At 47.0% G+C, this 27792-nt stretch overlaps 2 protein-coding genes across 2 annotated transcripts; one reads left to right on the top strand and one right to left on the bottom strand.

Moving 5' to 3' along the window:
• Positions 1-26: 26 nt before the first annotated feature.
• Positions 27-22237, bottom strand: FOXO4 (forkhead box O4). The gene is given in 5 exon segments (XM_075763284.1): positions 27-5345; positions 10272-10459; positions 10461-10518; positions 10520-11493; positions 21677-22237. Coding segments are annotated over 5 exon segments (1641 nt in total). The 5' UTR covers positions 22079-22237; the 3' UTR covers positions 27-5326.
• Positions 22238-22869: 632 nt separating this feature from the next.
• SNX12 (sorting nexin 12) lies at positions 22870-27781 on the top strand. The gene is made up of 4 exons (XM_075763283.1): positions 22870-23309; positions 25100-25195; positions 25409-25533; positions 25994-27781. Exons 1-4 carry the CDS (start codon positions 22911-22913, stop codon positions 26094-26096), a joined length of 723 nt encoding a protein of 240 aa, XP_075619398.1. The 5' UTR covers positions 22870-22910; the 3' UTR covers positions 26097-27781.
• Positions 27782-27792: the final 11 nt, after the last annotated feature.

The following is a 27792-nucleotide window of genomic DNA, read 5'->3' as shown; positions in this document are numbered from 1 at the left end:
GAACAAACTGCATGAGACACATGGCAGAGGATTACAGGTTTTTATTTGTCAACCATTCCCCCCTAGTCTAGTACATTCTACAGTCTTGCTAGCACAGATGGTAACAAAGAGCCTGTAATGGTTCAGAAGTTACACTGCTACAGAGAGCAAACAAAAGCAGAGATTATGTAAAAAAAATTATTGTGAGAAATGGGTGAAAGATTGCAGAGGGGATGGGTGGAAACTATGTCAGCTAGTGATGCCTGCCCTGTATGCAGCAGACATCTGTGCTAGCAATGCAGAAACCCTTCCTGGGATCACACCAGGTAAAGACTCCACTGTGCTGGAAGCATCATTTCATAGAACCATCCCCACTGCCTTATGAAGAAGGCTCCTTTCAGGAGAAGTGACCTATCTCAAGACACCTTGGGGAGCACCACAGGGTAGCACCATGGCACCAGCCATGAACATTCCCTTCTACCACACACCGTAACACTTGCCTTAGTCAGAGAACCATAAATGCAACACCATCAGCTCTTTCACCTTCAGCTTCTGCTGCCTTTTCTCTGCTTTACAGCATGATATCAGATGCAATTTTGATTCCATCAGAGATTATTATCCATCGACTACAGACATGTTGGGGGGCAAGGAGACATAAAGGCTACTGAAGAGAGGGGATCCCTTTCTTGAAAGGTGAGCAACTGTGGTGATGAGTTACCACATGCTGCGAGCTTTCACATGGACAGATCTTTCAGGCTTCAGGAGTCACCTCTTGCTTGCTTTTCCCCACATTAATTAGAACATGTTCTTTGTCAAAACATACAACTGAGGCAAACCCTAAGCTATCCCTGTTCATGCTCATGTCCCCGAGTTGATTGATTTGTTTTGTGGTTTTTTTTTTGTTTGGTTGGGGGGTTTTTTGTTTGTTTTGATAATGGGTCCAAACTTGCACATTATTTTGCTGACAGTCCAAGACACTACTCCCAAGGCACTCCCACCTGTGGCACCAGACACAGGTTTCTCATTCCTGGAGCAAGGCTAGCCCTGAAGCATTTGAGTGTGGCTATAAATAAGCAGCTAAGTAAGAAAATTAACATATGATGATCTACATAAAAGCTTTCTAGGCATTTCCTTTGGAAAAGCTGATTAGTGCTACTTGCTTCTAATATGAGCCTCATTTATGAATATACCCGGGCTCTGGAACACTCCCACTGCTTTCATTCCTCTCACCAGGATAATTTGACAGCTGTTTTTAAAGCTGCACAGAGTAGGGGATGACATGTTTTTAAGACACACCAAGGAAAATTAAGGGCTTCAAGAAGCTTTCAATATTCCAAGCTCTCACAGGAAGCTGGGAGTATAGTAAAACATGCTTAAGTTATAAAGAAGGCTCAAAATTTGCTAAACCCAGGCATAAATAAAAGCAGCAAGTCTGCCTCCTACTAGGCTCCATGGGCCTAGTAACCTGAATCCTTTGCAGCCCAAAGCTGCATGGTGGCCTCATGCTGTGAAAGATGGCATTTGATCCTCTGGAGATGAAGAGACTTGTTACCCCAAGGTAACCTCCCACAGTCCTTGAGGACAAGGAAAACACATACAGTGCAATCTAAGGCTTCAAGCCAAGAGTTCCCTGCCCACTACCCTCAGGCACTTATCCAGGAACATCACTCCCCATGTCACTGGCCCATTCCCTCCCTACCCAGCTCACAGCTGCTCTCAAAATCCCAGCCCAATCCTTCATTAGAGCAAAAATTAGCCCACACATACAGGGCCCACAGGGCTAACACAGTACAAAAAACCACCAAGACACTATCCTGAATCCAGCAGCAGTCAGTAGCAAAATCTTTGGGCAAGAATACAAAAAATTGGACAAGTATTGAGCAACCCCCTGCCAGGTACAACCTTTCAGCAAGCAGCAGTTTAGGAACTTTAAAGTTTCCTGTGTCCTGGAAGGAAATATCCGTGGCTGGAAAACTCAAGGTTTATGAAAAGAAAGTGATTTGAAAAGGGGCTGGTTAACTCCCGAATTCTCTGCATCCCTGCCCTCCGTGCCCACGATCCAAATTATCTTGCTACACATACAAACGAGAAGCTAATTGGCCTGCCTGAGCCTGCAACATTACATTCATGGTTTACTGAGCACTCCCAGAGTACCATTAGTCTTCTGAACACCATCTTCAGCACTAGTGCGCTCTCAGGCTTCTTTAACCACTGCCAGCTTCTGTTGCGTTGAGGAGACAGAGAGCACCTGCATGGACTGCCACAGGACAGAGACATCACTGTCAGTATACGGGTACAGCAGGACTCCAGCCAGAGGTGCTCCTGTCTCCAGGACAGGCAATTCCCCAGGAGTCTGGCCTGGGAGTATGAAAAAAAAAAAAAAAAATAAGAGAGAGAAAGAAAAGATAGGTGCTCTGTTCCTTCAGCTGGAACAGGTTGAGGATGCGTACTAGCTGAGAGTACATCAGATCTTCCTGGGGCACTACTCGAGTGCTCAGGGGGCCAGGCTCTCTGCAGCCAGAGATCAGGCCATGTCCCCAGTGCTGTCACACCTAGGGGACATCTTGGAACAGCCTGAAGATAGCACTTCTTCCCCACAGACCAACCCAGCCAGAAACAGCTCACCATAGATTTGCAGGTCTGAAGCACCAGTTACTAATTATTGTACCTCCTATTATTTTGGGCTCTGTTTTCATGAGAAATTAGCTAGAGATTCACATGACCACACATACCAGTGTCTTGTTCTTTGATAGATGGCTGTGAGGCATGGGCAGCCAGTCAACTTGCTCTGGAGATCATGGGATTCATGTCCCCTCAAGGCCCAAGCTAACAAAGTGGCATATTATGTGCCAAACAACACAAACCCTGCCAGATCTATTAGCTACAACCCAGAATGGCCAATTCTCACTTGCAGCATATACCATTAGGTGTTTGTGAAAAGGGTATCTATCCATTTGTGTAATGAACTAATTGCAGCAAGAACATGCATCCATGACAAGTCTGCAAGACTGGGATCCCTGCTTAGCATCTGCCCTTTTGTTTGTTACCATGAGCTGTGGCTACACATGCAGATGGTGGGTAAATTTGAAACATATCACCCTGAGGTCTGCCATGAAGACAGCCTTCAAAGCAAAGGTTATCAAACTATTCGAAGACTGATGACAGAGCATGCTAAAATACAACTGTTGAAGACTCCTTGTTGCAGGTAATGCGACAAACCACTCCTGTTCCAATCTCCACTCAAATGAAAATGAAATGAAACCCATGAAAACAGAGCCGACAAGGTGGTAAACAGTATGGCTCATTACACTGCATGATACAAACCTTCTGAACAGAAGCCAACACCACCTTCAGAAAGGATTGAAGAGGCTTTCTGCCATATCAAGCCTACCAGAACACCAGGAAAGCGCTATGTCTCCCACAGATCCTGCCACTGCAAACACCAAAAAGGTGACAGGAACATGCCAGCATTTGCTCTGAACTAGCCTCTTGACTCCTATCTTCTGTCCTGCAAGAACAAAGAGACAGGGCAGGATCCCAGCATACCCCCAAGGATGTGCCTACAGGCTTCAGGTTCCCCAGCAGTAGCAGAAACTTCAGCAAGAAAACAAAAACCTTCAGAAACCAAAAAGCAAGCTACCAAATACCACTGATCATGCCCTCCATAAGGACTACCCACAGTGTCAGCCAATCTAGCATGATCCAGTCCACATCATCTTCTTAGCAGACTAGCAAATCTGTCTTATCTATCAGCTGCAGTCCAGCTACTTAAGGGATTAGCTGAGAGTGAGTGCGCTGTTAATGATTAGCATTCTGTAACATTGTCCTCTTGGCTTGGCGGGAGTGCCCAGTTGAGGAGAGACAGAGCAGCTGTGGCTGAATGCCATGCCACGTAGGCACCTTCAGCCTGTTCTAGGGAGAGCAGCCATTCCCCAGTGGTGCCCTTCCCACTTTTCCAATGACATTTTCAGCTTCTTGGCGCAAAATGCCTTAGGCCTGTCCTCTCCCATACTGTAGTGTTATCTGGTGTCAAGGGGACAGATGTAGCAAATGTGGGTTGTTTTTTTTTATCCAATAATCTCATTTTCAATTAAAATATATAATATATATTTAAAAAGGTTTAGAAAAGCTTCTATGTAATTTGCAGCTACTCTTACATATAGATTACAATAATGTACAACTCTTCCCCAACGTGGTTTGAAACCACGGGGACCTGCCAATCCTTTCCCCTCAATCATATACATTATCAAACATCAACTGCGTTTGTTCCCAATACAGCTTGGAAAAAGTCTGTCACTGGTACCTCCTCTGAGGGAGAGATGCCTAATATACCTAATGGGGACACACTTAACATTTGCTTCATATTCACTGTAGAAAGTTCCCAGATTAGTAAAAAAATATTTCATCTATAGAAAATGCCCTTCTGAAAAGCAACCAGGGCTCTGTTAAGGCCACACCCAGGCTTTCCACTTCTCTGCTGTAGCAAGACAGATCAGAAACAAACCTAAATCATGTTTACATGTCCCAAAACAGCTATCAGCAACTGTGCTTATTTTACAGCAGCCTGGTGTATCAGAAGAGTGCTGAGAACAGCATAGGGACTTCTCAAAACATGCTTCTGATTCAGTGGGGCTCAGTTGGCACAGTGAAAAACTCAAATGTCCTCCTGTTCCCACTCAGGTGGACAAGAGGAAGCTTTCTACATCATGACCACATCCTTCCCTGCAGAATGACGATGGGTGCTCCAGAGATGGGCATGCTGAAGCCATCCCCTGAAATAGTGCACCCTTTTCCCACAGGGCTTCCACCAACAAGCTCCTTCCAATTCCTCTGCAAGTCTGTGGGATACCAAGTGCACATCTGACAGCTTAATGAAAACGTCCAACTACTTTGCCCCACAGCGCAAGCCAAGTGAGAGCAGAGCCAGCCCTCCACCAGTCTGAGGCACTGGGAGACTTTCTGCCATAGCAGAGGGAGGACAGCCATTGAGAGATTCCTCCAGCAAACAAACCCAACTCTTCACATGGAAAATGCTATTGTCTGGCACAGGAGTCTTCTGGCCGAGGTTTTTTACCAGGGCTTCTCTTTGGACATGTACAGCCCAGGTTTCTTGAGATGATCCAAGGCAGAGTCAGGTTTGTAGGAAGAGCCATGGCACATAACACAATTACTATCTTTAAACTCTTCCTGTTGCAGCCAGATGCAGGTTGCCCCTCCTTCCTAGGTGGGGCAGCCCTTTCTGCCCAAGGCGTGGTGTGCAGGGAAACCGAATCCAACGTGCTCCGTTCTTTTCTCTGCCAGGGGTGGGAAGCGAAGTCAGAACCCGATGTTCAAAACCTGAAGGATGCTAGGAAGACAAAAATAGAGTGAATGGTTACATCTCAGCTTCAATGAGAATCCTCAAAGCATAGATAAGGAGTTAATTGCTATCAATCAGCCCCTGCTGCTCAAAGTATGTCACCTTCCAGCAAGCAACAAACACAGACCACAAGAGACCTTGATCAATGGAGAGTCAAGTGGGAAGACTGCTCAGCTCCAAGCCTTCAGAGTATGACAAAGACAAAATAAAAGCACAAAGGTCAAAAGTAAGTACTCCTCCTGTAAGCCGATGGCACCAAAGCTCTGCAAGATAAGGGGATTTAAAGGAAGACTCGGCTAACACCAGAGGCATTGCAGGAAAACAGCAAGGAAGAAGGAAAATTACTCTTCAGCTTAAGCAACAACAAATATCAATTGGTAGGGAAAAGACTAAAAAAGGGATTTTTAAAGATCACATGCTAAAACTGTTTATGCTCACCCATTTAAAGATATCCTGTATCTACCTACAAATAATTAAACATTTCCAGATATCTCATTCCCCCACAAGTCTAAAGATCATTTCTTGGGTCTTCTGCCTCACCACAATTAAACTGCCACAAGTTGTTCAAAACAAGCTTGGAATAGATTAAGCAGACTGAAGACACTGACATAAACCTCCACCATAGGTCTATGATCCACTTTGGTAGGTAGAATAGCCAGATAAATGTAGGGCATCCAATCAGTTGCATTCAGTAATACTGAGCATTAAATAAACTTGTGGAAAGGGAAAGAAGCTACTAGAGTGAATCAGCCCTGAACAAGAAAAGATAGTAGCTTAAAGCAGAAGCCAGAGCAACAGGTTACTTTGGGAAACTGCAAGTTGATGGAGGGTTTAGTTATTATTAATGTTCTGGTAGACAAAAATACAGTGTTTGGACCAAAGGGAATTAGATAGAGCATAGCAAGAAAACCGTAAGTCCAGACCATGCCGGGCAAGGGATAGAGTTCTCCAGGCTATGAAGCTACAGGGAATTTAACTGAACAACTAAAGATCATTAACTAATGCCCACCAGAAGAGTGGATGGACTTTACATTTGTCAATGAAGCACAAACTGTAACCACTGTACAAAAGAGGCAATTCTATTCCAGGTATTCCTCCTACTGGCTTGCAGAAATACCTAACATAGAGATAGATGAGCAATGCACCAAAGTCCCTGAGCTGCTGAGAGACACCCGGGTGGCCACCCACACTTCCAGCAAACAGAATGGAGAACACTTGCATTAAGTGCTGAAGGCAATAGTGGTTGCATGTGATTGACATCTGCATGCCACGGTCTAATTCCAGCTGCAGCTACCATTTTTCCATGACCTTGCTCACTAAGACTCCCATAAGGCACTCTATATGGTTTGCACATCCAATGCCTTAACCAGTGAATGGCAGACTTACAATTGAGCTGCAGCTAGCGGACAACAGTAGCTGAAATCGTAGAATTTATATTTTTCCTAGTCAAGGGAAGTATTCACACACTGACTTTCTTCCTCTGCGGCCAACAGCGAGGTTTGTGGGTGTTGCATCGCTGCTGGGCAGGAGCAAAATTTCCATGTTTGATCTCTAATCTCCAAGTAAAGAGACAGAGGGTTCCAACAGACTCCTGGTGAAGCTGTGGACAAGCTCTTCAGCACTTAACTTGCAAGAAGAGGATAAAATCATGTCAGCTTTGAGCACCATTGATAACATCAACTAGCTTGTGTCTTCCCAAGTGCTGCAGAGAGACTAAGTACTTATTCCTAAAGTTTTCTCTTGCCTAAAAAGAGAAATATTTCCCCAGCTCCAGTTTCATTCTGGCTATGCAAATCACAGAGTGTGATCACTGGCATTTATTGATGAACAGTTTTGCTCAGTGCTACACCACAGCTGACCCAAGAAAGGCAACAGGTTAAGCCCACAGTAACTACTCAGAAGGACAGCTTTAGGTTAGCAATCACTTAAGAGTAGCTTTTACCAATGTGAATTTAACATGGAAAAAACCACACTCAGAAAGAATATGAAAGGAAAAAAGCCTGGCACACTGGAAGAATATATAGTGGCAGCCACGGTTTCCCTGAACAGTGATTTCCAAACAGGGAAAATAACCCTAATAACTCACTGCAGTAACAGATTCAGAGAAGGGAGAGATGACACAATCTTGACTTCCTCACAAACACTGATGTCTGCAGCTCACTTGGCTTTGGAACTTGTAAAGTTGAGAAAACATTCTGCCTTCTTTTCCCAGGGTCCTTCCTTCCTGGCCTCCAAGAAGGCTCTTATTTCTCTCCATGTGCACCTTGTTCCCCTTCTTAGAAACCTGACTCACCTCTCTGTCTTGGCAGCATTTTACACAACACTTGCTCTCTTTGGACAAATGGCTCCCTTTCCTCCCACTCCATGGATTCCAGGATACAGGCAAAACTGAAAAGCTTTGCAAAGCTCAGAAAAAGCAAACAACCTAAGGATGGAATAAAAGGCTTGAAACGAAGCACGCTGAACAGGGTGTCACTTCTCCAAGTGCAGTACTGCTGTTAAGAACTGTTCACTAGCAGCACGCAGGAACTATGCTTTCTGCTGAAACACAATACTGTTTCAGAACTTGTTCCAGATCTCACTCCTTTCTTAGTGAGCATGCGTCCAGCATATTTCCCAGAAAGCATCACTTCAACTTCACACATGGAACAAAGCAAATCCAGGGGTTTTAACATCAGAGAGCTCCTCTGCTTTGATTAAGCAAGTCACATGCCAAGTATGGAATAATAATATGGAATAAGAATATAACCATGCTGTTAAGAGCTCACGTTCTCCCTCTTAAGCATTTGATTACAGGCACATCTTCACCAGTACTAGGCCCTACCCTTTGATAAACATTCCCTCAACTTCTCTGCTTTACACTCTTAAAAAAAAAAAGTAAAATCTATGCCAAGTATTCTGGAGACAGAGGTCTTGTCTATCCAGCCCAGGTAATTAACACACCCAGGACTGCAGGACAGCTTGCATGTTTTAAGAGCACTCCTGTGAAAAATATTTCATCCCTGAAAAGTCAATGTATTCTCAAAATATGATGGTCTGTCCTAGCATGGAATAACAAAACCAAACAAAAAACCCAACAAATCATCAAAAGCCCCAAAAAACCAACCAACCCAAACCCAAAACCAAACCACCAAAACCACAAAAGCTCAGAACAATACCCAGTGGAAACACTGCTCAGAAGGCCACAGCCTCTGTCACTAACTTTCAAACGGTCCTAACACGGACGAAGGATGCCAATGTTTTGTCAACCAAATTTGTCTTTGAAATCAAAACTGAGTTTCCATATTCCACCTGAAGTTAGGATATTCAATTTAAGACAGCCACTCAGTAATTCAGCAAGAGCACAGGTAACAAATGCACAAGACTAAAAGGCCCATAATGGAACAGAAAAACTTGATTGATCCTCTCTCTACAGAAAAGAGATCTGTTAGCTACAGACAGAAGAACGTTACTAATAAATTAAATTCTAAGCAGTGTGGTGGGACTTGGAATAACAGGGAGTTATATTGACTTTTTAACCAGAATATATAGTGGTGTATCAATAGGTTCACATGTTTTAAGTACCAGCAGCTCAAAGGACAGCATTTCACTTTGTCTAGACCCAAGACACTTGTCTAGAATGGCTGTACTGGGGCAGAGCAGAAAATATTTAATATCAGGTCTCTAGCATGAACAGTAGCAGCAATCACCTGAAATTAGGTTGAAATGGGCTTCCAGAGGTCACCTAGTCCAAACTACCTCCAGGTTACTCAGGTGCCTAGGAAGAGTATTAAGGTCAAGTACATGATAATTTCACTCAGTCTCCATCATTTGGAAGCTCAAGAGCTTTCCACACTGAAGCAGTATCTGCAATTTGCCCTTCTGCCTGCTCAGCCAGCCAGTATTAGGGGTTGAATGCACACACACTAACAAACACCATTATCTGCCTCCTAAAACAGGAAATACTCTTGGCAAGGCTTCCACTTTCCAACAAATATCCAGCCTATGCTCCAGTCCATCAAAGAAAACTGTCTATTTTCTGTTAGCTACCTGAGCTCCAAGTGTGAAGTATGCCTTCAAGTTCCATTTCTCTAATTCTTCAACTGCATCAGTGGTTAAAGGGCTTCAAATTAGGGTGTCACAGCCTCAGAGAACAAGACATTTTTAATTTTTGCTCTCACATACGTTATTTGCCAAACTGACTCTAGAAATTTTTGTGCAAATATGAAGAGGCAGCTTCACTGTGCATGGGACAGCACTACTGCATCATTTCCTCCTTCCATCTCCATCTACACCGCAAACTCCTGTTTCCCATTCCAATAATGGGTACATAAGCAATTTGGTAGTTTAATGCTGATGAACCAGCTTACCAGACTTTACAGACACTATCCCAGAAAAGGGAAGGGCAGGTCTGATAACTGAGAGTGATTGTGTCCTGCTACACACACAACAAAGCAGACAGTCATGACACAGACATGCTTTTGCAACTGCACATTCTAGAAAATTTTGCAAGGATAATAATAACCTGAATAGAAACACAGTGTGTGCTTGGCTCAGGTTCAACTGTTCTGTATATAGAGGATCATGTCTTCATTTATGGAATCAGTATATGCTCTCATGTCAACTTCAGAGCTATAAGGCATTGCAGAGACCGATGTCCTGCAACAGTTATCTATGGTACAGAGATAACAGGAGTTTCATCAGGCTGCTGTTCTACTCCATAAATGAGTTTACTACCTGATAAGTTAAATCTACCTACCTTTAGACAGTTTTTTTCTCCTTCTAAACTGGAATGTGGCTCTCCAGAAGCTTTTACTCAAAACAGCACCTGCACTTCCAAAGAGGTATCTTTAACTGCTGCAGACTTGGCACAGGAACCATCACAAACAGGGCTGTTCCCACTATAGAGCTGTTGAATTTTACATAACTACACCTACCTTTTGTGCTCCTGAAGTTAACTGGTACCCAGGTATGGTTGGAGGCCTGCGAGGTGCTGGGATAGCTGGGAGTAGACAGAATGGGTTCAAAATTAAAGTCCAATCCTTCTTCATCCATGAGTTCACTGTTGATTATGTAATCCATATCACATTCAGGTTCTCCATGTAACATGTCGAGGTCCAGGTCAATGGGCAGCCTGTCCATGGTTCAATCCCAAGGGAGCAGGGCTAGCAGAAGAAAGCAGCAGTGGACTGCCAGCTGGACGACTGGGCAGTTGTTGCAGAAACTGGAGCTTTCAAACTGATGATGCTGGCAGTGTTTTGAGGCGATGTTACTATGGGAAGCGTTGATGGCAAAACACTGGCACCAACTGGTTCTGTCTCCTGCTCTGTAGACTTTCCTCGTGAATTGCCTGAGCTCATCTTACTCAGGGCAGCTTGTCCACCTAGAAGCAGAAGAGTTCGGCTGCTCATTCTGTTACCAGTCTGCGGAAGAACTGGATCCACTGGAGTCAACATAACATCCCTTGGAGGTGGAGAAGCAGGTGTCAGAAGAACTTCCAAGGTGTGAGAGGCAGAGAAATGGCTGATGGAACTTTGCAGTGAGATATCAATGGGGTTAAACAGGGAATTGCCAAAAGTAGTTGTCTGACCAGCTGCGTTTGGGCTCTGCAAGGAAAAGCTGGAATCTCTCTGGATCTGACCACTTGAGACAGATTGCTGGGTAGATAACACAGATGAGCTGGGAGACATCAAATTTAACCCATCAATAAGCTCAAGCTCCTCAGTCACAGTTGGTGGAACATTGCTGGATGCACTGGAGTACACTAGAGAAGGAAGCAGCTCTTCATTGTGGAGGTCATCCTGCTCCGTCAGGATAGGAGAAAGCCTGGCACTAACAGTGCTTGCATTGGAACTGGTTCGAGGTCGGAAGGTGTTCCACACATCAGAGTCCTCATTGCTTCTTGAGGACGGGCTCCCCGGCCACTTAGGGAATTGGGAGCTAGGACTGTCAGCAGTGGATTCTGGAGCAGACTGGAGAGGAGGCTTCTTTTTGGATGCTTTACTTCTGACTTTTGCAAGTTTGCTGCTGTTGTCCATGGAAGCAGCTCTTCTTCTTGGTGCTTTTCCACTTTTACCACCCTCTGGATTAAGCATCCACCAAGAGCTCTTCCCTGTGGCTTCATTATGGACTTTAATGAACTTGCTGTGCAGGGACAGGTTATGCCTAATAGAGTTCTGGAAAAACAAAACAAAACAACCCAAACAAGATATGAGGACCTAACAGTGGACACACCTCCTGCCTAGAAACCTCACAAGCATAAACGCATTTACACAGTATCCAGAGAAGAAAATTATAACAAAGACCTACCCACAAACCCCTGCTATTTCTGCTTGAACATGCCTGACAGCACTAGCAAGCACTGCCATGTTTCACTGCAGCAGCAAGGGTGAAACTACCATAACAACTAGCAGCTTCCAACAAGTAAAATACTAACACAAAGTTAGTGTGTCAAGACCACAGAGAATCTGCAAAAACTAAGCACACTACAGAGCAAGTAAGTGAATTCCCAAATACAGCTTGCAACTTCAATGTGAGCCTAACTGAATTTGAGCTAATGCGGCTCCCACCCTTCTTCCAACCCCATTAGCCAGTATAAGCCTGGATGAATCTTTTGATTTTTATATGGCTAGCTTTCAGATGGATCTGAGCACAGCATAGCAGTGAATCAAATAGACTAGGTGAAGAGAAATGGCAAAACACTTTAATTCAGTGCGCCCATTACCACATTCATCCCCAAAACAGATAAACAAGAGAGAAACTTTGTGGAACAAGACTCCCAGTAATCCTGGAGTCTGTCAACCTCACTCTGCAAGCAGGCAGTATGCTTTCCTCTGTGTGCATTTCTAATGAGATAAGATGTTCAGGGGATAGTGCACTCATGCACAATATGTGCCAGTTTTAGCCTCTTTTCTGTTTGGCAAGGCACCCAATTCCTTGCCTTTCCCAAGTCCCTTCTTTTGGTTCATCTTTGCTGGGAACTACAAGCAAACATATCTGTATAGCATCATCAAACTGAATTTTCATTCTGTAACTGATAAACTCCCTAGTATTTTAGAATCAGCAAGCAATAATCTCTTTGTTTGAGCAGATCCTCCATAAACTCCCCTTGAGGCCTGTGTCATGCATTTGTTTGATATTAGCATTTAATTTGTTCAGATGGTCAAGTTAACATCATTAACAGGTGCTACATTGGTAGCATAACAGCCGTCCAAGAGCAACTTTTCCCTATAAACAAAAAGGTAAAGAGCAGCCTTCAGCTTTCATGCATGCTCTCTTAATTCTAAGAAATTTAACCATGCTTTTATTATCCTTTCCCATCACCTCTGAACACAGTTCTTTCCTGCCTGCTGTTTTCCCTCTCCCCACCCTTTTCCTCTCAGATAAGTCCTCACCATGCTAATTTTGGCCACCTCACCAAAAGTGCTATCCTAGAACAAAGCGGATGTAGATAAACAATATAGGCAAAGTGGAAAGTTTTCATGGAGAGGAAAGGACATGTGAGAATTGTTCTGCATTAGCTTTCATTTTAACCTTTGGCTGTTGAAGACTTGGAGAAGACTGGCTGCTTGTTGTGGTTGGTATCTAAGGATACATATGCTCTTACCTGGAGTGCACCCCAATGGTTACTGCAGAGCCAGGGCCTAATGGAACATGTGTCAGTCAATGTTCTTACACAGTTTTATTGTGTTGTTCACACTAATAGCTATATAACACTCCTGCCTGGCATCTTCTCTAAATAAAGCTTTCTTTCCCTTCAAGCCTCAACAAAAGTAATTCAGACTGGTACCCTGTCTCCTAGAAGGCTGCTGCTTTCATTTCCAAAGAATCCACTCCTTTTCCCAGGTAAATGTGCATGACTTTGAATGTGTACTGCTGCAGCAATAAGAACCACTAAGTTGTCACTAATTCTTATTTATTTTCCTGAAAGTAATCTGTGAACATGTGACACCCAGTGCCATCAGGAATGGCCCAGTAGCTTGTATGCATAGTATACATTTGGAGTTTCATAACCACCCGCTTTTTTAGCTTCATTTACTAAAAATGGAACTTTAAACCAATAGGTTCAGTATTTCAAAATTTCACAGCTAAGTATATTCTGTTTTCTTCTCATGCATGGCTATAGCCAGGTTTTAATTCCTGTGTCAGCAAAAGCACACTGCACTGGTACAAGCATTTCAGTAACAGTGAAACCTCAAGAAAATTAACACCACATAGGGTATCATGACAATTTCAGTAACTAGTTTTCAAGTTTTTTGGATGAAAAGCAGCTTGAAATAAGACATCTGGGAATAAGAACAGGATTCATATGAACACAGATATGCAAAGCCTGGTACCTTTTATGAAAACAGTCTCAAAGTGCGTTTACATGTTATTGCTAAACTGACATAACAGCACAGGAGATTCACACTTCACACTGCATGATCCCCAGCACAAGAATGCATCTGCTAGAATGATTTAATACACCTAATATATGGAGGGCACCCTCTAATCTCATTGAGAAAGTGAGGGACAAATCAATTATGCTAAAATAATCACAGAACTCCAGGTCAAACACAACAGGAGAGGAAGTGACAGAGTGCAGTCACCCAGGCAACCCTGACGTATTTCCTTCTTGACATTTAAGCAACTCAAACCAGAAACATACAGATGACATCTTTTTAGACACTCAACTTCAGCAGTGTGGGAGGATCTCAGTTAGTCTGAGCACCTGCAATCCAGACAAGATCTTGACTTTGCAACATCTTTGACCATAAGAAAGCATGACCTGAAGGAAGAGGCAGGAATCCTTCAAATCCTTAGGGACCTCTTCAACAACTAGTTAGGGGTGGTTATTGCTGTTTATTCAGATATCTTAGGGAGGTTCTTATGGCTGTATGTTAAGTATTGTGGTGAAAAAAAATGCCAGTCTGTGCCTCTAACCCATCACAGATCAAAGATGATTCCTGTAAAACACATTTAGACAAAACCATTCTGAAACTAATGACAAATATTATGCAAAAAATTAAAGTTTGACTAGAGACATTTATTATACACTGAAGGGTGGACCATACACTAGGTCCCAACCACTGTGCGTACAAGTTAGGATATACAGACCAGCCATAGAAGGATGGCTAGCAACATACACAAACTATTTCCTACATCTCAGTTACCACAAGATTAAAACTTCTTCTTTGCTAAAATCTCCTAGCCCTATTTAAAGGACAGGAACACTCCTCACCATCATACCAGGCCTGCCCCAAGACCAGTGTCAATGCTGCTGTGGACCCTGCCCAGCACCAAAACAGTGCTTCAGTCTCAGGACAAGGAACTAGCCATGGGAGCTGGCAGCACAACCAAGCAATTATCCCACCCAGTCAGCCTTCTGGACAACTGTCATAGACACTGAGATACTTTGGAAATGCACAAGTAGGTCACACAGAAGACACGATGCCAGTGACAGCTTTTTCAAGGGACTATACAGCTTTGTAGTTAAGGTTGAGGTTATCTACCATAAAACTGAAGTCTTACTCAGAGCAGGTCAGAACACTTAGGATAGTTTGTTCAGATGTTAAGGTTCTTCACACTAAAACCAAGCTTAAACTCACCCTCCTGTGATGTACTTTCTTCTAACACATATATGACAGAAGCAGAAGGCAGTTATTTTGCCCTGCCTGGAGGAGCTTATCCATGCAGCAATAGTGTATGAACTGAGCTACCAGAGTGCTTGGGGTCAAGCACAAGCTATGCTGAGAAAGATACAAGAAACAGTAGCTATCCTTGAAAATTTTGTGCTTGCCCACATTTGCCTGGGTTTTCAATTACTGTTCCCTAGGACCAGGGCCGTTCTCTCCAAGGAAACGTCAAGGTTCTACCACAAACCACAGAAGCACCAGATTTCTTAACATAAAGTCTCTCTAAGAATGAGTGACAGGAAAAAAAAAAGAAAAAACCACAATCACTGCAGCTGCCTGTCATACGCTCTCACTGCCCTGGAAGCATACAAAGAACATGGTCACATCCCAGCACAGGGCCATGTTCCAAAGCCAGGCCTATAATTGTGCTGATTTATCATTTGCCATGGCGTTTTTGGGATGCTACAAAGGGAGAACGCCCCGCCTATTGCATCTGTCAGTGCCTGTCTCAGTACTCACCCAGCCACTTGACTCCAAAGGCTTCAGGAAAAATTCTTAGTTGCAGAGATTTTGTAAAGTTATGCTCCAGCAACAACTGCTCCAGAGCCAGGGAGCTAAAACATTTCCCCAGCAATCTCCTTCCAGAAGGCACACATGAGCACAGCTGTCAAGCTTGGCAGACAGGGAGTTGTACTGTACGAAGAACATTTTCCTTACTGTAATCTTCCAATAGGAGCCCAGAAGAAGAAAATCCTAGTTCTCTAAAAAGCCACGTGTGAGGCGATTTGCAAGTTTACCAGGACAGGCAGACACATACAACAAAAGCTCTTCAGGATTAGATAGTGCAGAATAAAGTTGTTGGAACAAGTAATGCAAGCAGCCCAGGAGCAGCCTCCTCCAAGGACTGCCTGAAAATTAAGCCGTGCTGCAAGGAATAATCTTTCAGCAAAGCAGTTTTTCCAGAACAAACTAGCAGGGAGCAGGAAGGAGTAGCAGCAAACCTTCAAGTAATTTGACTGGCATTGCACGGGGGAGATGAACTTTCACCAAAAGACAAGCTGTCCCCCACTTTTGAGGGGGACACCTACACTCTATAAGGCTTCAAATGAAAAAAATAAACCTGCACTTCCATACTTATTCAGGGCATTATACCTTGTTTGGGAGAAGGGGCTGTTAATGTCACTTTAACGAGAGTTAAGTATATGTTGCTACATTGCAATGGTGGGCCCTCACCACAGTTGACCACTTGTCAGTAAGTTTTATCCCACCTGAAAAACAGGTGATCCCACACTCGCACCATCATCCTGATCCTACCCACTGCCACTAGCCTCGTTTTCCACACCCAGCATTTCACCATCCTCCTGTCCCTGCCATGCCCAGCTGCCTTCTGCCTTCCTCACCAGGCCCTCACCTAGGCCAGACCATTCAAGGACTAATGGATTAAAAGGTAAAAGATTCTGTTAAAAGAAAGACCAATGGACAAAAGCCACTCGTGCTCCTCAGTTTCCATGCTACGCTCTTCACTACAGCCTCCTCAACAACTATTGTACAGCTTCTGTTCGTTATTTTCCACCCTGCTTTAAAGAAACCAGATAAGTTATCAGTAGCTGGGACAGAGAACATCTCCCTGCTGCCAGGACTAAGCACATCACTAACACCACATGAATGCATTTGTGGGCATAAGAGGTAATGGCAAGAGTTTCAGCAGTTTCCACCCACCCCCTAGCTACTCTGGATTTGAACAGCCAGACCTTTCCCTCCCCTTGCAGGCAGCAACTTCCAAGAAACCAAAATAATCTCAACTTAAGAGAAAGCTAGCACCTATGACAACAACTAAAGATTAACTGGACTTAAATTAAGTAGCAACAATGACAGCAATGACATCACTATTCGTATTTGATGTAGAACATGCGATTCTTCAATTCTAGTGTCAGAAGGTTTAATAGGGAAATGTATAATTTCAGGCACACTCGAATTGTAGACAGTAAAACACTATGGGCTTTCTCAGCACTGTCAACAAAAGTAGCCTCTTTCTTCACAGACTGAGGTCAAGGACTTTGTGCAGCAGAGACCCCCAGAGTGAGCCTCTCCTATACACAAACCTGCACCAGGCTGAAGGTCAGGCAGAATTATACTTTGATCAGAGCTTAAATGCTGAGTTTAAGTTTTATGTTTCCTTTTCCTTTATGGCATCAAGTCAGTTATGCCACAGTGAACAAAGACAGGGAAATATTTTTAATGTCTTCTGAAATCATCATCTTGAAATTATCCTTACCAAAACTCAAAAGCAATCCTGTGATAGTGATTTGGATCCTTACCTGTCCATGTTAAAAAGCTATGATTCTGACAAGTCTGAGCCAAAAAAATCTTCAAGGATACAGACACCCCAGCACAGTCAAGATGGATATAAGCAAACAGCTAATGTGACTATTTTAAGAACTGACTATTGCTTTTTTTGTAGAACTGACTACAGAAAAGAAACCTCAAAAGCTGACTGAACAGTATTCAACATGCCAATGAACAATAAACTTTTCATTTTTACCAAAACAAATGTTCAAATAATTTTGTATCCACTAAACTGGAATTTATTTGCAAGGTGTAAGGATAACCTGGCAGAACCTACCAGCTGCAGCACAGCAGAAATAATCCAGAACATGGAAAGGCTTGCTTTTGCCTGCTGGCCCATTACTCTTTCATGCAGGAGCTTCAAAGGGCCACAGGATGAGCAGCTGTTTCAACTTGAGGGAGCTCTGTGCATGCTCTGCCAGGAGGTCAGACATGCTGAGCTCTGGGAGAGGCCGGGAACCTTCAGAGCCAGCACTACAGCACTGGAAGCCAGTGAAGTCACTCTATCATCATAAACTGAATGGCAGGGTACATGCAAGGGAGCACTTGAGAGCCCTCAGCCAGGTCTTCCGATCCATCTGGTCAACAGTTAACATCACCTATGGGCAATACACATATAACACAAGCATGGAATGGAAGGGTTTGAAGTAAAATGCTGCCCACTGTAACAAAGATTAAGAGCTAGCTGTGTTTCCAGATAGATGAGGATGACACCGTTTCAGCTCAGCTACTTGAGTTGTTGCACATGTGTATATGTATATACATGTACGCGTTTGAAACAAAGTGAAGTACCAGAATGCAGAGCTGTGAGTTCAGCCTCCTATAACTAATGCAATACTGCAGAATCATTCATTCGTTCTTTACATTGCATACGTAGGAAACGTCTGATTTTTGCTTCACTGAAGTGTCTTTGGACGGTAAAAAGGATGATTTTAAAGTTCATTGTGTTCCTACAAAGGTAAAGACAACAGCTTTGGGAGAATACACAGAATGTTTCAGTGAGAAAGCCTAGTCCGTAACATTGCTCCTCACTGTGTCAAACTTGCTCACATTCATGGATGTGAGAAATGCAACAACCAGTGCAAACTGCTTCAGTGGGGTTTATGCACTTCTACTTTATTCAAAACCCTCAACACCTTCCTCCTCCGAGTAATCTCAAAGCCAGAAAGAATTATCCTGTTATCCACAGAGCAGCTTGCAGAGCACGAAGGGGCAGATTAGAAAGAAGCCCCACAACACACCCCTGCAAGGACACTTCTGCCTTTCAGGCTGGTTAATTCTTAACTTCAGCTGAACTACTGCAGGGAAAGTACAGACTGCACACCCAGCAAATCTGTCCTTTACAAAATGCTTGAAGCAATTCAAGAACAGCAAGCACCACCTTCCTCGAAAACACAGATTCTTCTGGAATTCACAAAGGTTACACCCTGGCAGTCTGTAACAGATACATTTCCCCCAATTGTATAGTGGAGGAGGGCAGCTGTAACGTAATTATGAATCAACAACAAGTTTATGGGGTTTATATTAACTAAAGGAGATTTTAAAAAAAATTTAAAGACATTTCTTTTAATTTCCCATTTAAAATTCTCTATTAGAACTACACTATGTTCAAATAGGACATTATCAGTATGGCTCTGCCCAAACAACACAGAAATACCAGAACTCTAGGAGCTGTAGTACTATCTTAAGAGGCATCAAAATCCTACATCAGCATTTAGCAGTAGCTCCGCATTAATTTCCTTTACCCAAACTCATTCAGTTCAAAACTGAGAAATGAATAAAGCTAAGACAACTCAAGAAGTTTTTCTTTTACTTCACGAATTAAAGATGCAAGCAAAGCTTCACAGCTCTAAAAATAACAAGGAAGAGTGAAAATAAAAAACACCCAGGCAGGTCCATTCCTCAACTGAAGACATATCTTTTGCTTATTCAGTTTGTCTTCAATATAAAACATGCACCTATAAAATTTACTCTAAGTCCACAAAATCAAATTGAACTGATTTGATTGATTCCCACATCTTTAAAACTGTAAGTGTCTAACCTGCCTTCATCTAATGCACCTTGATACAAATAGACTAAAGTAAAACAAACAAAAAAACCTCTTGCAAATCTATATAACTGTGCATTAACATAAAGCAAGACTAGAAGTCAGAACTCTGGTCACACGTGATGGGGCACACATCCTGCCAAACTCTGCCAACAGGATTTGAGAGAATGAACAAGGAAGAAAACGGAGCAGAGGGAACAGACCACAGCCTCCTTTGCATCTCCTGGGCATGCAAGATTAACTGCATACTCCCTACATACCAACCCAAACTTTGACAATATTTGTTAAAAATGAAAACAAATTAGATTTTAAAAATAATTTCCCCTGACATTTAAACAGTTTTCCTATCATGGTTTTCCTGTTTGCTGGTTAAAGTCAAGGATTTTAAACCACCCTAATCATAAGGCAGGCTGATTCCCACCAGAGCTGCTGTCATTCTGCTCTCTTCCCCATCTTTCCTGGCAAGAAGTTTCTGTTCTCTCCCCCTACTAAAGCCAGCCTGAGTTAGTCCATTCCCAGGCTGAAAAACTACAAACTAATTTCACACTGAAAAGTCATCACAGAACAGCAACAGCATCTGAGCAGGGACCTCAACCCTTGTCTGTGCACAAATGCTCATCTCTGCCTTTCTGCAAATTAAATCTAACCGTAGATTTCCCAAAAGTGATACACAATTAAAACACAGAGTAAAACCAAAGACTGAGAGTCCCATTACATATGAATGAATGTAGCAAAAGAACAGCCATACTGAATCAAGCCAGAAGTCTACCTATTCCAGCATCCAGTCTGGCAGGACACTTCTCTATATTCCACCTTCCCCATGATATCTAGGGATGCATTTAAAACCAAATCTTCTGAAGAGAAAGAAAACACATCCAAGCACTGTCCCAAATCAGAACTTAATAAGGAGGATTCAATCTGCACAAAGGAGGGGGGCAGGGAAAGTCAATTTTAGTCCAACTACGTGCACTCTCTGGGAACTCAGTGAGCCAGATAAATGGGAAAGGTGAAAAGTTTTGTATCAACCTGTGCCAGCCTAAGCTGTGACAGCTGCGTCCCTCTCACCACATTCCTGCCCTCTTTCGAGCTAACATTCACACTCATGCAGCCACATGGTGTGCCACTTCAGAGAGCTGAGCCAGCTGAAAGCTGACCTACCAGAAAAAGCTACTTTTTTTTTTCCTTCCAAATTAATTCTCTGTGCTGACTTACTGCTTGGTCACACAGGCAGAGGAACATGTGGCTGGAGTTATGGAAGCCCCAAACCACACTGACTCAAGCTGCTGCAGAACTGCAGCATCAATGAACTGCTAACCAACACCACAAACAGAGATGTACACTGCAAACAAGCACGGCATAAGTATAACTCCAGTCTGCAAGAAGAGCAATAGAACTCTCTAGGCTCCAGTCACCATGTGATCCACTGTGATATATCAGCACAGCCCAAGGGACTATCTCGCAAGCCAGCTCTCACATCTCCCTTTCTCTTTGCTGAAGTTCATTTGAGTAAAGAGAATGCCACCTGCAGATGATGGAAACAGTTTAGCTCTTTTAATAGAGCTTTGCACATGCCTGTTTCCAGAGTGAGAGAAGACGACAACGTTGAGACTTTGGAGCAGTACATTGCTTTCTATTTTCTGAACTCCAGCAGAGGTCCCTAGTCCCTACGTGGCCACAGCACCAGCGCTGCTCTGGGACACGGCACTCTTTTTAAAGGGAGTCTCTTGAAAGTCAAGAATCCTGCTATAAAACAGTTATTTATATTAAGCTTTAGAACAGTCAGGTGACAAAGAACTGCTGCCTTGTATTTAAAAACTCTTCAACTGATGCTTCATCTTGCACAGAAGTTTAGCTACAGCCTTTTAACTGACCCTCACTCTCTTCCTGGAAAACTTCCCAACAAAAAGGGCACAAGGAGCAGCCTCACAGGGCCATGCCATAACCATCCACCCAGAGAAGCCCACTCTTCTCTGCTGCAGTTGCACAAAACTAGAATTTGGGCTGGGTCTGAGAGGACCCCATCCCACACTCATGCGCAGACAATCCTGCACCAGCCAAGCGGCTTTCAGCAGAGCTGAACACCAGGCCGCCACGCTGTACCATGGGGATTAGATGCTGGCACCAATGTCGAGTGCACAGAGCCCGGCTGGGGACAAGTAGCAACAGGTGAGCACAGGCTGTGCGGCGAGGAGGACCGCTGGCCGGGGCAAGCGGCAGCACCAGCTCGGCATCACGGGAGCGGGAAGGTGTCCGAGGCAGCCGCTCCTCGCCTAGTTGTACAGCCTGCCCTGGCACACAGCGGGCGCCTCGCCGAAGGCCAGGCCCGTCCTCCCGCCCCGTCCCGTCGCGCACCTTCCAGCCGGCGGAGCTGTTGCTGTCGCCCTTGTCCTTGAAGTAGGGAACGGAGCGGACCATCCACTCGTAGATCTGCGCCAGCGTAAGCCGCTTCTCAGGGGCGCTCTCGATGGCCTGGCTGATGAGTTCAGCGTAGGACTGGTTGCCCCAGGCGTTGCGCCGGGAGCCGCCCTTCCGCGCCGCCGCGCCGCCTGCCCGCGCCCCCTCGGCCCGCCCGGGCCCCACTGCCGCGCCACCTGCGCCCTCCTCCACTGCACCCGCGGCACCGCCTGCTTCAGCTGGCGCCGCCGGCAGCTCAGGCCGCGGCAGCGGCCAGGTGCAGGAGCGCGGCCGGCTCTGCGGCTCGAAGTCGGGGTCGATGTCCGGCGCCGCCGCGGCGGCACCACCCGCCTCCGCCATGGGCGCCCGCCTCAGCAGCAGCGCCGCCGCCACCGGGTCTGAGCCGCTCCACCGCCACGCATCAGCCCGGCCCACCACCCCTTTGTGAGACCTGGGCCCCGTCGCTGCCGCGCCGCTCTGTTTACCAGAGCAGCGCCGCCCCCTGCGCCTGCGCGCGCGGGGTACGCCGGGAACGGTAGTCCCAGCGGGGCGGTGGAAAGCGGCTCGGCCGGGTCGATGGACTACAATACCCAGCGTCCCCCGCGCCGGAGGGGCGGGGGCGGCGTGGGCCTCCGAAGGGTAAGCGTGGCAAGCGGTGCGTCCGTGCGACTACAGATCCCAGTGGGCACTGCCTTTACATAACCCGCCCCGCCCCGTGCACCACCCAGGCGGTCTACGGGTTCGTTGACCCCGCGCAGCCAGGGCCGCGCCGCAAGCCCCTCGGGAGGAACAGCTCCTTCTCCCGCAAGAGGGCGCCCTGCGGCGCTCTGGGGTGTGTGGGCCTGCGGGCCTGCGAGTGCTGCTCCCTCGCGCCACCCCGTCACGGACAGGAGCTCGTTTCCAGGCCACGCCCCAGCTCAAGGCGTGACGGGCCCGCATCCCGCTCCGTTCGTCAGAACCGCAGCAACCAGGTTCCAGGGTCCCGGCACTCCCTGCGCCATGCAGCGCCCGGGGCTGGCCCCACCCAGGACGCTGTATGGCACAGTCCCTATACACGTTTTTCGGCCCCTCGCCCCGGTTTCGAGCCCAAGCGTCCAGCGCGGCGGACTCAGCCTCGGGCTCTGTATCGTCCCACGGCGGCTTGGCTGGGGCGGCACAGGCGGCGCGGGGCAGCGTCGAGAGCGAGCCCGGCATGCAGGTTCCGGGGCTGCACCGTGGCGTGCCCCATACCCTGGACACCCACTTCGCTTATGCAGGAGGTGGCCGGGCAGGGGCCGTGGCGTGCTCGGGCGTGGCGGCGGCGGAGGGGCCCCGAACCCTGGATACCTTCCGCGTTATGCAGGCGACTGGCGGGCAACGTTGCGTCGTGCGCGGGTGGGGCGGGCTGCGGCAGCGGGCCGGGCGGGGCGGTGGCGGCACCACCACCATGTCGGAGGCGGCGGTGGCGGATACCCGGCGCCTGAATGCCAAGCCGCAGGACCTGACGGACGCGTACGGGCCGCCCAGCAATTTTCTTGAGATCGACATCTTTAACCCGCAGACCGTGGGCATGGGCCGCGCCAGATACACCAGCTACGAGCTCCGGATGCGGGTGCGGCCCCTGTGGGGCCTGCGGACCGGGGAGGGGCTAGGCCTCAGGGCCCGCCGTGGAGCCCCGTGTGGGCTCGTGCGGGGCTGGGCTGCCTGGTGGCCGGCTGTACGTCTCGGGGAGGGGCAGCAGCTCGTGGTGCGCGGTGCCGGGGTGGCCGGGGGAGGACCGGGGTGATCTCGCTACTCTGGCCGAGCTCGGCCTACGCGGTCGGGACAGGGAGCAGCGGTGTGTGCGTAAGGAGCTCGGCCAGGGCGGCCTCGTGCAGCCCGGGCGTAGCTCCTGGGGCTTGGGGCAGCCAGGCAGGGGGTGTGTTTGTCTGCGGCAATGGGGGGGCCGAGGAGGTGAGTCCCTACCCTGCAAGCCGGGCAGTGCTGGGCAGGGGCTTGCCTGCGGCACTGGTGGGCCACGACTCAACGTCAGAGCGTTTACAGCTGGTGGGTTTGCCGGAGCCCTTCGGTATCCGGCGTGGGCTGGTATGCACAAGGACAAGGAGGGTGCTGCCTCAGCAGGCTCCTGTTCTTGTCCACTCTCTAGAGCCCCCGGCCTGGCACTTGGGCACCGATGAGTGGTTGCTGAGTAGGGCATGACTGCATGCAGCTGGTTATCTCAAGCAGGGGAGGAAAGCTGTCAGTGGTATCTTGGTACATGATCACAATGCAGTCTGCCTACCCCTTCTGAGTCAGCTTTATCATTTTACAAAGAGCCTGTGATCCAGGAGTGTGTGTACCAGGCTGAGCAGTTCTCTTCACTGGGCCTTAACCAAGCCGAATTGGGGACTTCTTCACAGCTCTGCATCTGATAGCAGAAAGAAGTAAAATTGAGCTTCCCCTGAAACAAGCTACCTTTTGCATATGTTACAGTGCTGGTGTTGGCTTCTGTTCATAGTGTGATTTAACTGCTAAATCTCCACCACCTTTCAGAAGAATTAGGTGTTTGCTTTTTTTCTGTTCTGACGCTTGGTTTCCATCAGCCTGCCAAAGGGTGCCTGGCAGGTGGCAATGAGAACCTCTTAGTCCCACTGGAACTAGGCCTTGCGGAGATGCTTTGAAAGCAGCTGGTTTTATTTCACAGACCTCATAAGAATATAGTTAAACGTGTTGCGGCGATACCTGTGTTCATCTGGGTGCTGCTTGTCAGAAGGTTTTGCCTCCTCAGTTCCTTTAACATTTTGGACTGTGTTGACAGGGTAATAGTGAAATTACTGTAGCTGTCAGTCTTTAGTGGTGGGGGAGAAGGGTGGGGATTTGCTGCACATTCCTCCAGTGTCACAAGCCATATATGAAAAAGCTGCTTGCCTGTTAGGGTATGTGATCTGAGAGAAAATTGTAGCATAATATCTGGCCTTGAACAGTTGTTGGAACAAAATTTCCTGCCTTAGTTCTTCCATGGAAACACCAGTGTTAGGTTGGAGGTTCTTTTGCTCTGCAGGCTGCTGCAAAGTTTTGTTGTAGATCACTTCAAAATGGAGTGAACTCAGGGGGAAAAAATCAGCCTTCTCTGTATTGTGAGCCCTGGTTCCAGCATGTGCCCCTGGGAAGGGAGTGTGTTCCTGAAATAGTTGCTTGAGGGGAAGGGAATGGCTGGCTCTGAATAGCCTGGCAAGTGCTTGCTTGATTCTGAAGGGCTTTGGTGCTTGTGCTCCGTCCCGAATAAAGAAGCTGGGCTTTCTTGTGATGCTGCCTTCTCAGGGGGCTCAGTTTTCTAAATGCAGCTTCAGGTTTCGATTACCTGTTGAAATACTATCTGGCTTTCAAAGCAACCTGCAAATTAACTACTTCTCTTCATTACAGACAAACCTCCCAATCTTCAAATTGAAGGAGTCGTGTGTGAGGAGACGATACAGCGACTTTGAATGGCTGAAGAATGAGCTGGAACGAGACAGTAAGGTGAGGCCTGGCTCAGACCTGGCTATTCATGAAACCAGGACATATGGGAACAGTTGTAGTGATAATCTTGAGCTGCCCAGAAGAGAGGCTATTGTGATGGGCAGCTGTTGGGCTTGGTCTCTATCTGTGTAATGGAACTGGAGATGAGTGTCAAAGAGCAAAGGATGCCTGCTCACAGGTGGTTCTGCTGACAGGGTGATTCTGTGCTTTCAGATTGTAGTGCCACCACTGCCTGGAAAAGCTTTGAAACGACAGCTTCCCTTCCGAGGAGACGAAGGCATCTTTGAGGAGTCCTTCATTGAGGAGCGGAGACAGGGACTAGAACAGTTTATTAACAAGTAAGCTTGATGTCCTGGGTTTGCTGTGTCCTGCCTTCCTGGCTGTTTCTGGTAGAAGAGGGCTCTGGATTGATCAGGAAGGAATCTTGATTTGCTGCACAGAAGTGCTGTGCTAAAGGGTGGTGCCTGCAGCTGGGTAATGAAACCACAGTTCTGAATTAAGTCCTGCTTTGAGTGTGGGTTATGTTCAGCGTGCTCTTCTGAGAGTGAAGCAAATATTAGCAGAGTAGCTGTGCTGCAGAGGCCCACTGACAGGGTAGTGTTGGTTCAGGATGCTCATGCCCGCACCTCTTGCTGGCTTTGTTGCACACTGATGCCGTGACCTTGGCCTGAGCCTGGTGTGGATGTGCTTGGGGCTGGGTCCCATTAACAAGGAGGTCTGCCTTATTCCCTACAGGGAGCAAAGGTGTGGGGGTCTTGGTGGTGGCTGTGCTAACCTCCACATCTGATTTTCTTCCAGAATTGCTGGACACCCACTGGCACAGAACGAGCGCTGCTTACATATGTTCCTGCAAGAGGAGACTATTGATAGGAATTACGTCCCAGGGAAAGTGCGTCAGTAGGAGCACCTGGCACTGTGTTCCTCCATTCCACCCTCCCTCCTGCAAAAATGACATTTATTTTTACACTAAATCGGTCTTCTCTGAACCAGCTTTTCCTCTCTTGAACCTCCCAATTTGTTCCGTATTTTCCTCTTTTGTAACTGGCAGCAGCTTGTTCTACTTGGCTGTGGTCTTGGCCTAAATGTATGAAGATTTACGCAAGTGAGTGCATTGTCCCGCACCTAGGGGCAGATGTGAATAGGTGTGGAGCAGGAACTTGCTTATGGCGTTATGGTGTAGGAGCTGCCTCTCTCCCTGTACAGGAAGGTATGAGATGACCATCACTCCCCTGTCTGTGCAGCCCCAACCATCTCTGCAGGAGGCTCTGAAGAATAGCAGTTATGTTGGTCAGTGATCGCATCAGGTATTAGAGTTTTAGTAAGGCTTATCCAAAACAGCGAGTAGGTGCCTGGGTGTGTTGGTCTCTCATCCACCCCATTCACCCTGCATGAAACCCCCATTCTTCACTGTCTGGAAGTGCTGAGACCCAAGACCCACTCTAACCCTGCTCTCAGCCTCCTGCATTACAGACCTGTTTGGTGTGTTCGTGTTAACCCCCCTCCTTTCTAAAGTGCTGCTGGCAGCTTGGGGGGTTTCGATAATGTGTGCTCTCATGATGCTCTGCAGGGGCAGTTTGGTGTATAGAAGCTGGGATAGCCTGGGCTGTAGCAGTGTGTGCTGTGATGCCTTGGCCCGGGGTTTAAAAAATGCCAGAGCTTGCTCTGCTGTGGACTGGTGTGGTGGTGTTTCCAGCAGCAGCCTGCTTGGCTGAGCTCTGGTGACCTTATCCTGCACCCCAGCTGCAGAGGGGAGGAGACAGGTCTGGCTGAGGAGTGGGGGGAGGGCTGGTGGGGGCTGTTGTGCTGTGCGGCCATGAAGGCTGCCACAGGAGGAGCCCAGCAGTGGTGCCTGGGGTGAGGCCACCTCTCCAGAAAGGACAGTAGAAAATGAGTCCTGGGTTGGACATTTGCTTATGAAGCAGGAGAAGTAACAATGGCTTCTTGTGTGTTCTCCCCTGTTCTGTGGTGAACTAGGCAGTTACTTGTGTGGAAACGAGGACGCAAGATTGGTCAGGGAAGTGTTCAGAGCTTGAGGGGGACCACTAGGCTGTAACTTGCTGCAGCAGAACTGTCCTTTGGAGCATCCTCCAGCTGCCACAGCTGTCATGATTGAAGTTGGGCCTTAGCTTGGGGGCTTCTCTGATACTGGCTGGTTCATAAGCGCTTGGTCACTGTGGTGGCACAGTTGAGACTTTCTCAGAGCATAGGCCTGCAGTGACTGCCCTCCCATTCCTTCCAAGCACGTCCCCTGAGGCCTCCCTAATCTTTTCTCGGGTTTCTGGTGAGGGACTGGCACTGCTGGGCGAGAGGTGGCCCTTGGGGAAGATGAAGAAGTCACTGAAACAGGGAGGGAACTACTTGGGGCTGGCTCAGCCAGGGAAGGGCTGTGGGGAAGGGGAGAGGCTGGTGCCGGTGGAGACAGCTGTGCCCGCAGCAGGGCTCAGCCCCCGTCCCCCTGCCGGCCCCTGCTTGCGGCAGCCCCTTCTTCCTGCCTGTCCTGCTATGGGGCTGCCATCCACCCAGCTGTCTCCACTCTGTCCAGTGTAACGTCCCGGTTCCGTTCGCATTAAACCACTGTGAAGCCAAGTCTCTGCCTC

The sequence above is a fragment of the Balearica regulorum genome, chromosome 11 (assembly GCF_011004875.1).
Source record: "Balearica regulorum gibbericeps isolate bBalReg1 chromosome 11, bBalReg1.pri, whole genome shotgun sequence".
NCBI lineage: Eukaryota > Metazoa > Chordata > Aves > Gruiformes > Gruidae > Balearica > Balearica regulorum.
Note: the sequence above shows the minus strand (reverse complement) of the source record. Positions and strands in the feature narration are given on the sequence as shown.

Bases quoted from the DNA above. Each gene is read 5' to 3' on its own strand.
- SNX12 (XM_075763283.1), top strand. From the start codon at position 22,911: ATGCAGGTTCCGGGGCTGCACCGTGGCGTGCCCCATACCCTGGACACC. The intron at 25,196-25,408 runs GTGAGGCCTGGC...CTGTGCTTTCAG, and splicing joins AGCTGGAACGAGACAGTAAG to ATTGTAGTGCCACCACTGCC. The intron at 25,534-25,993 runs GTAAGCTTGATG...ATTTTCTTCCAG, and splicing joins CTAGAACAGTTTATTAACAA to AATTGCTGGACACCCACTGG.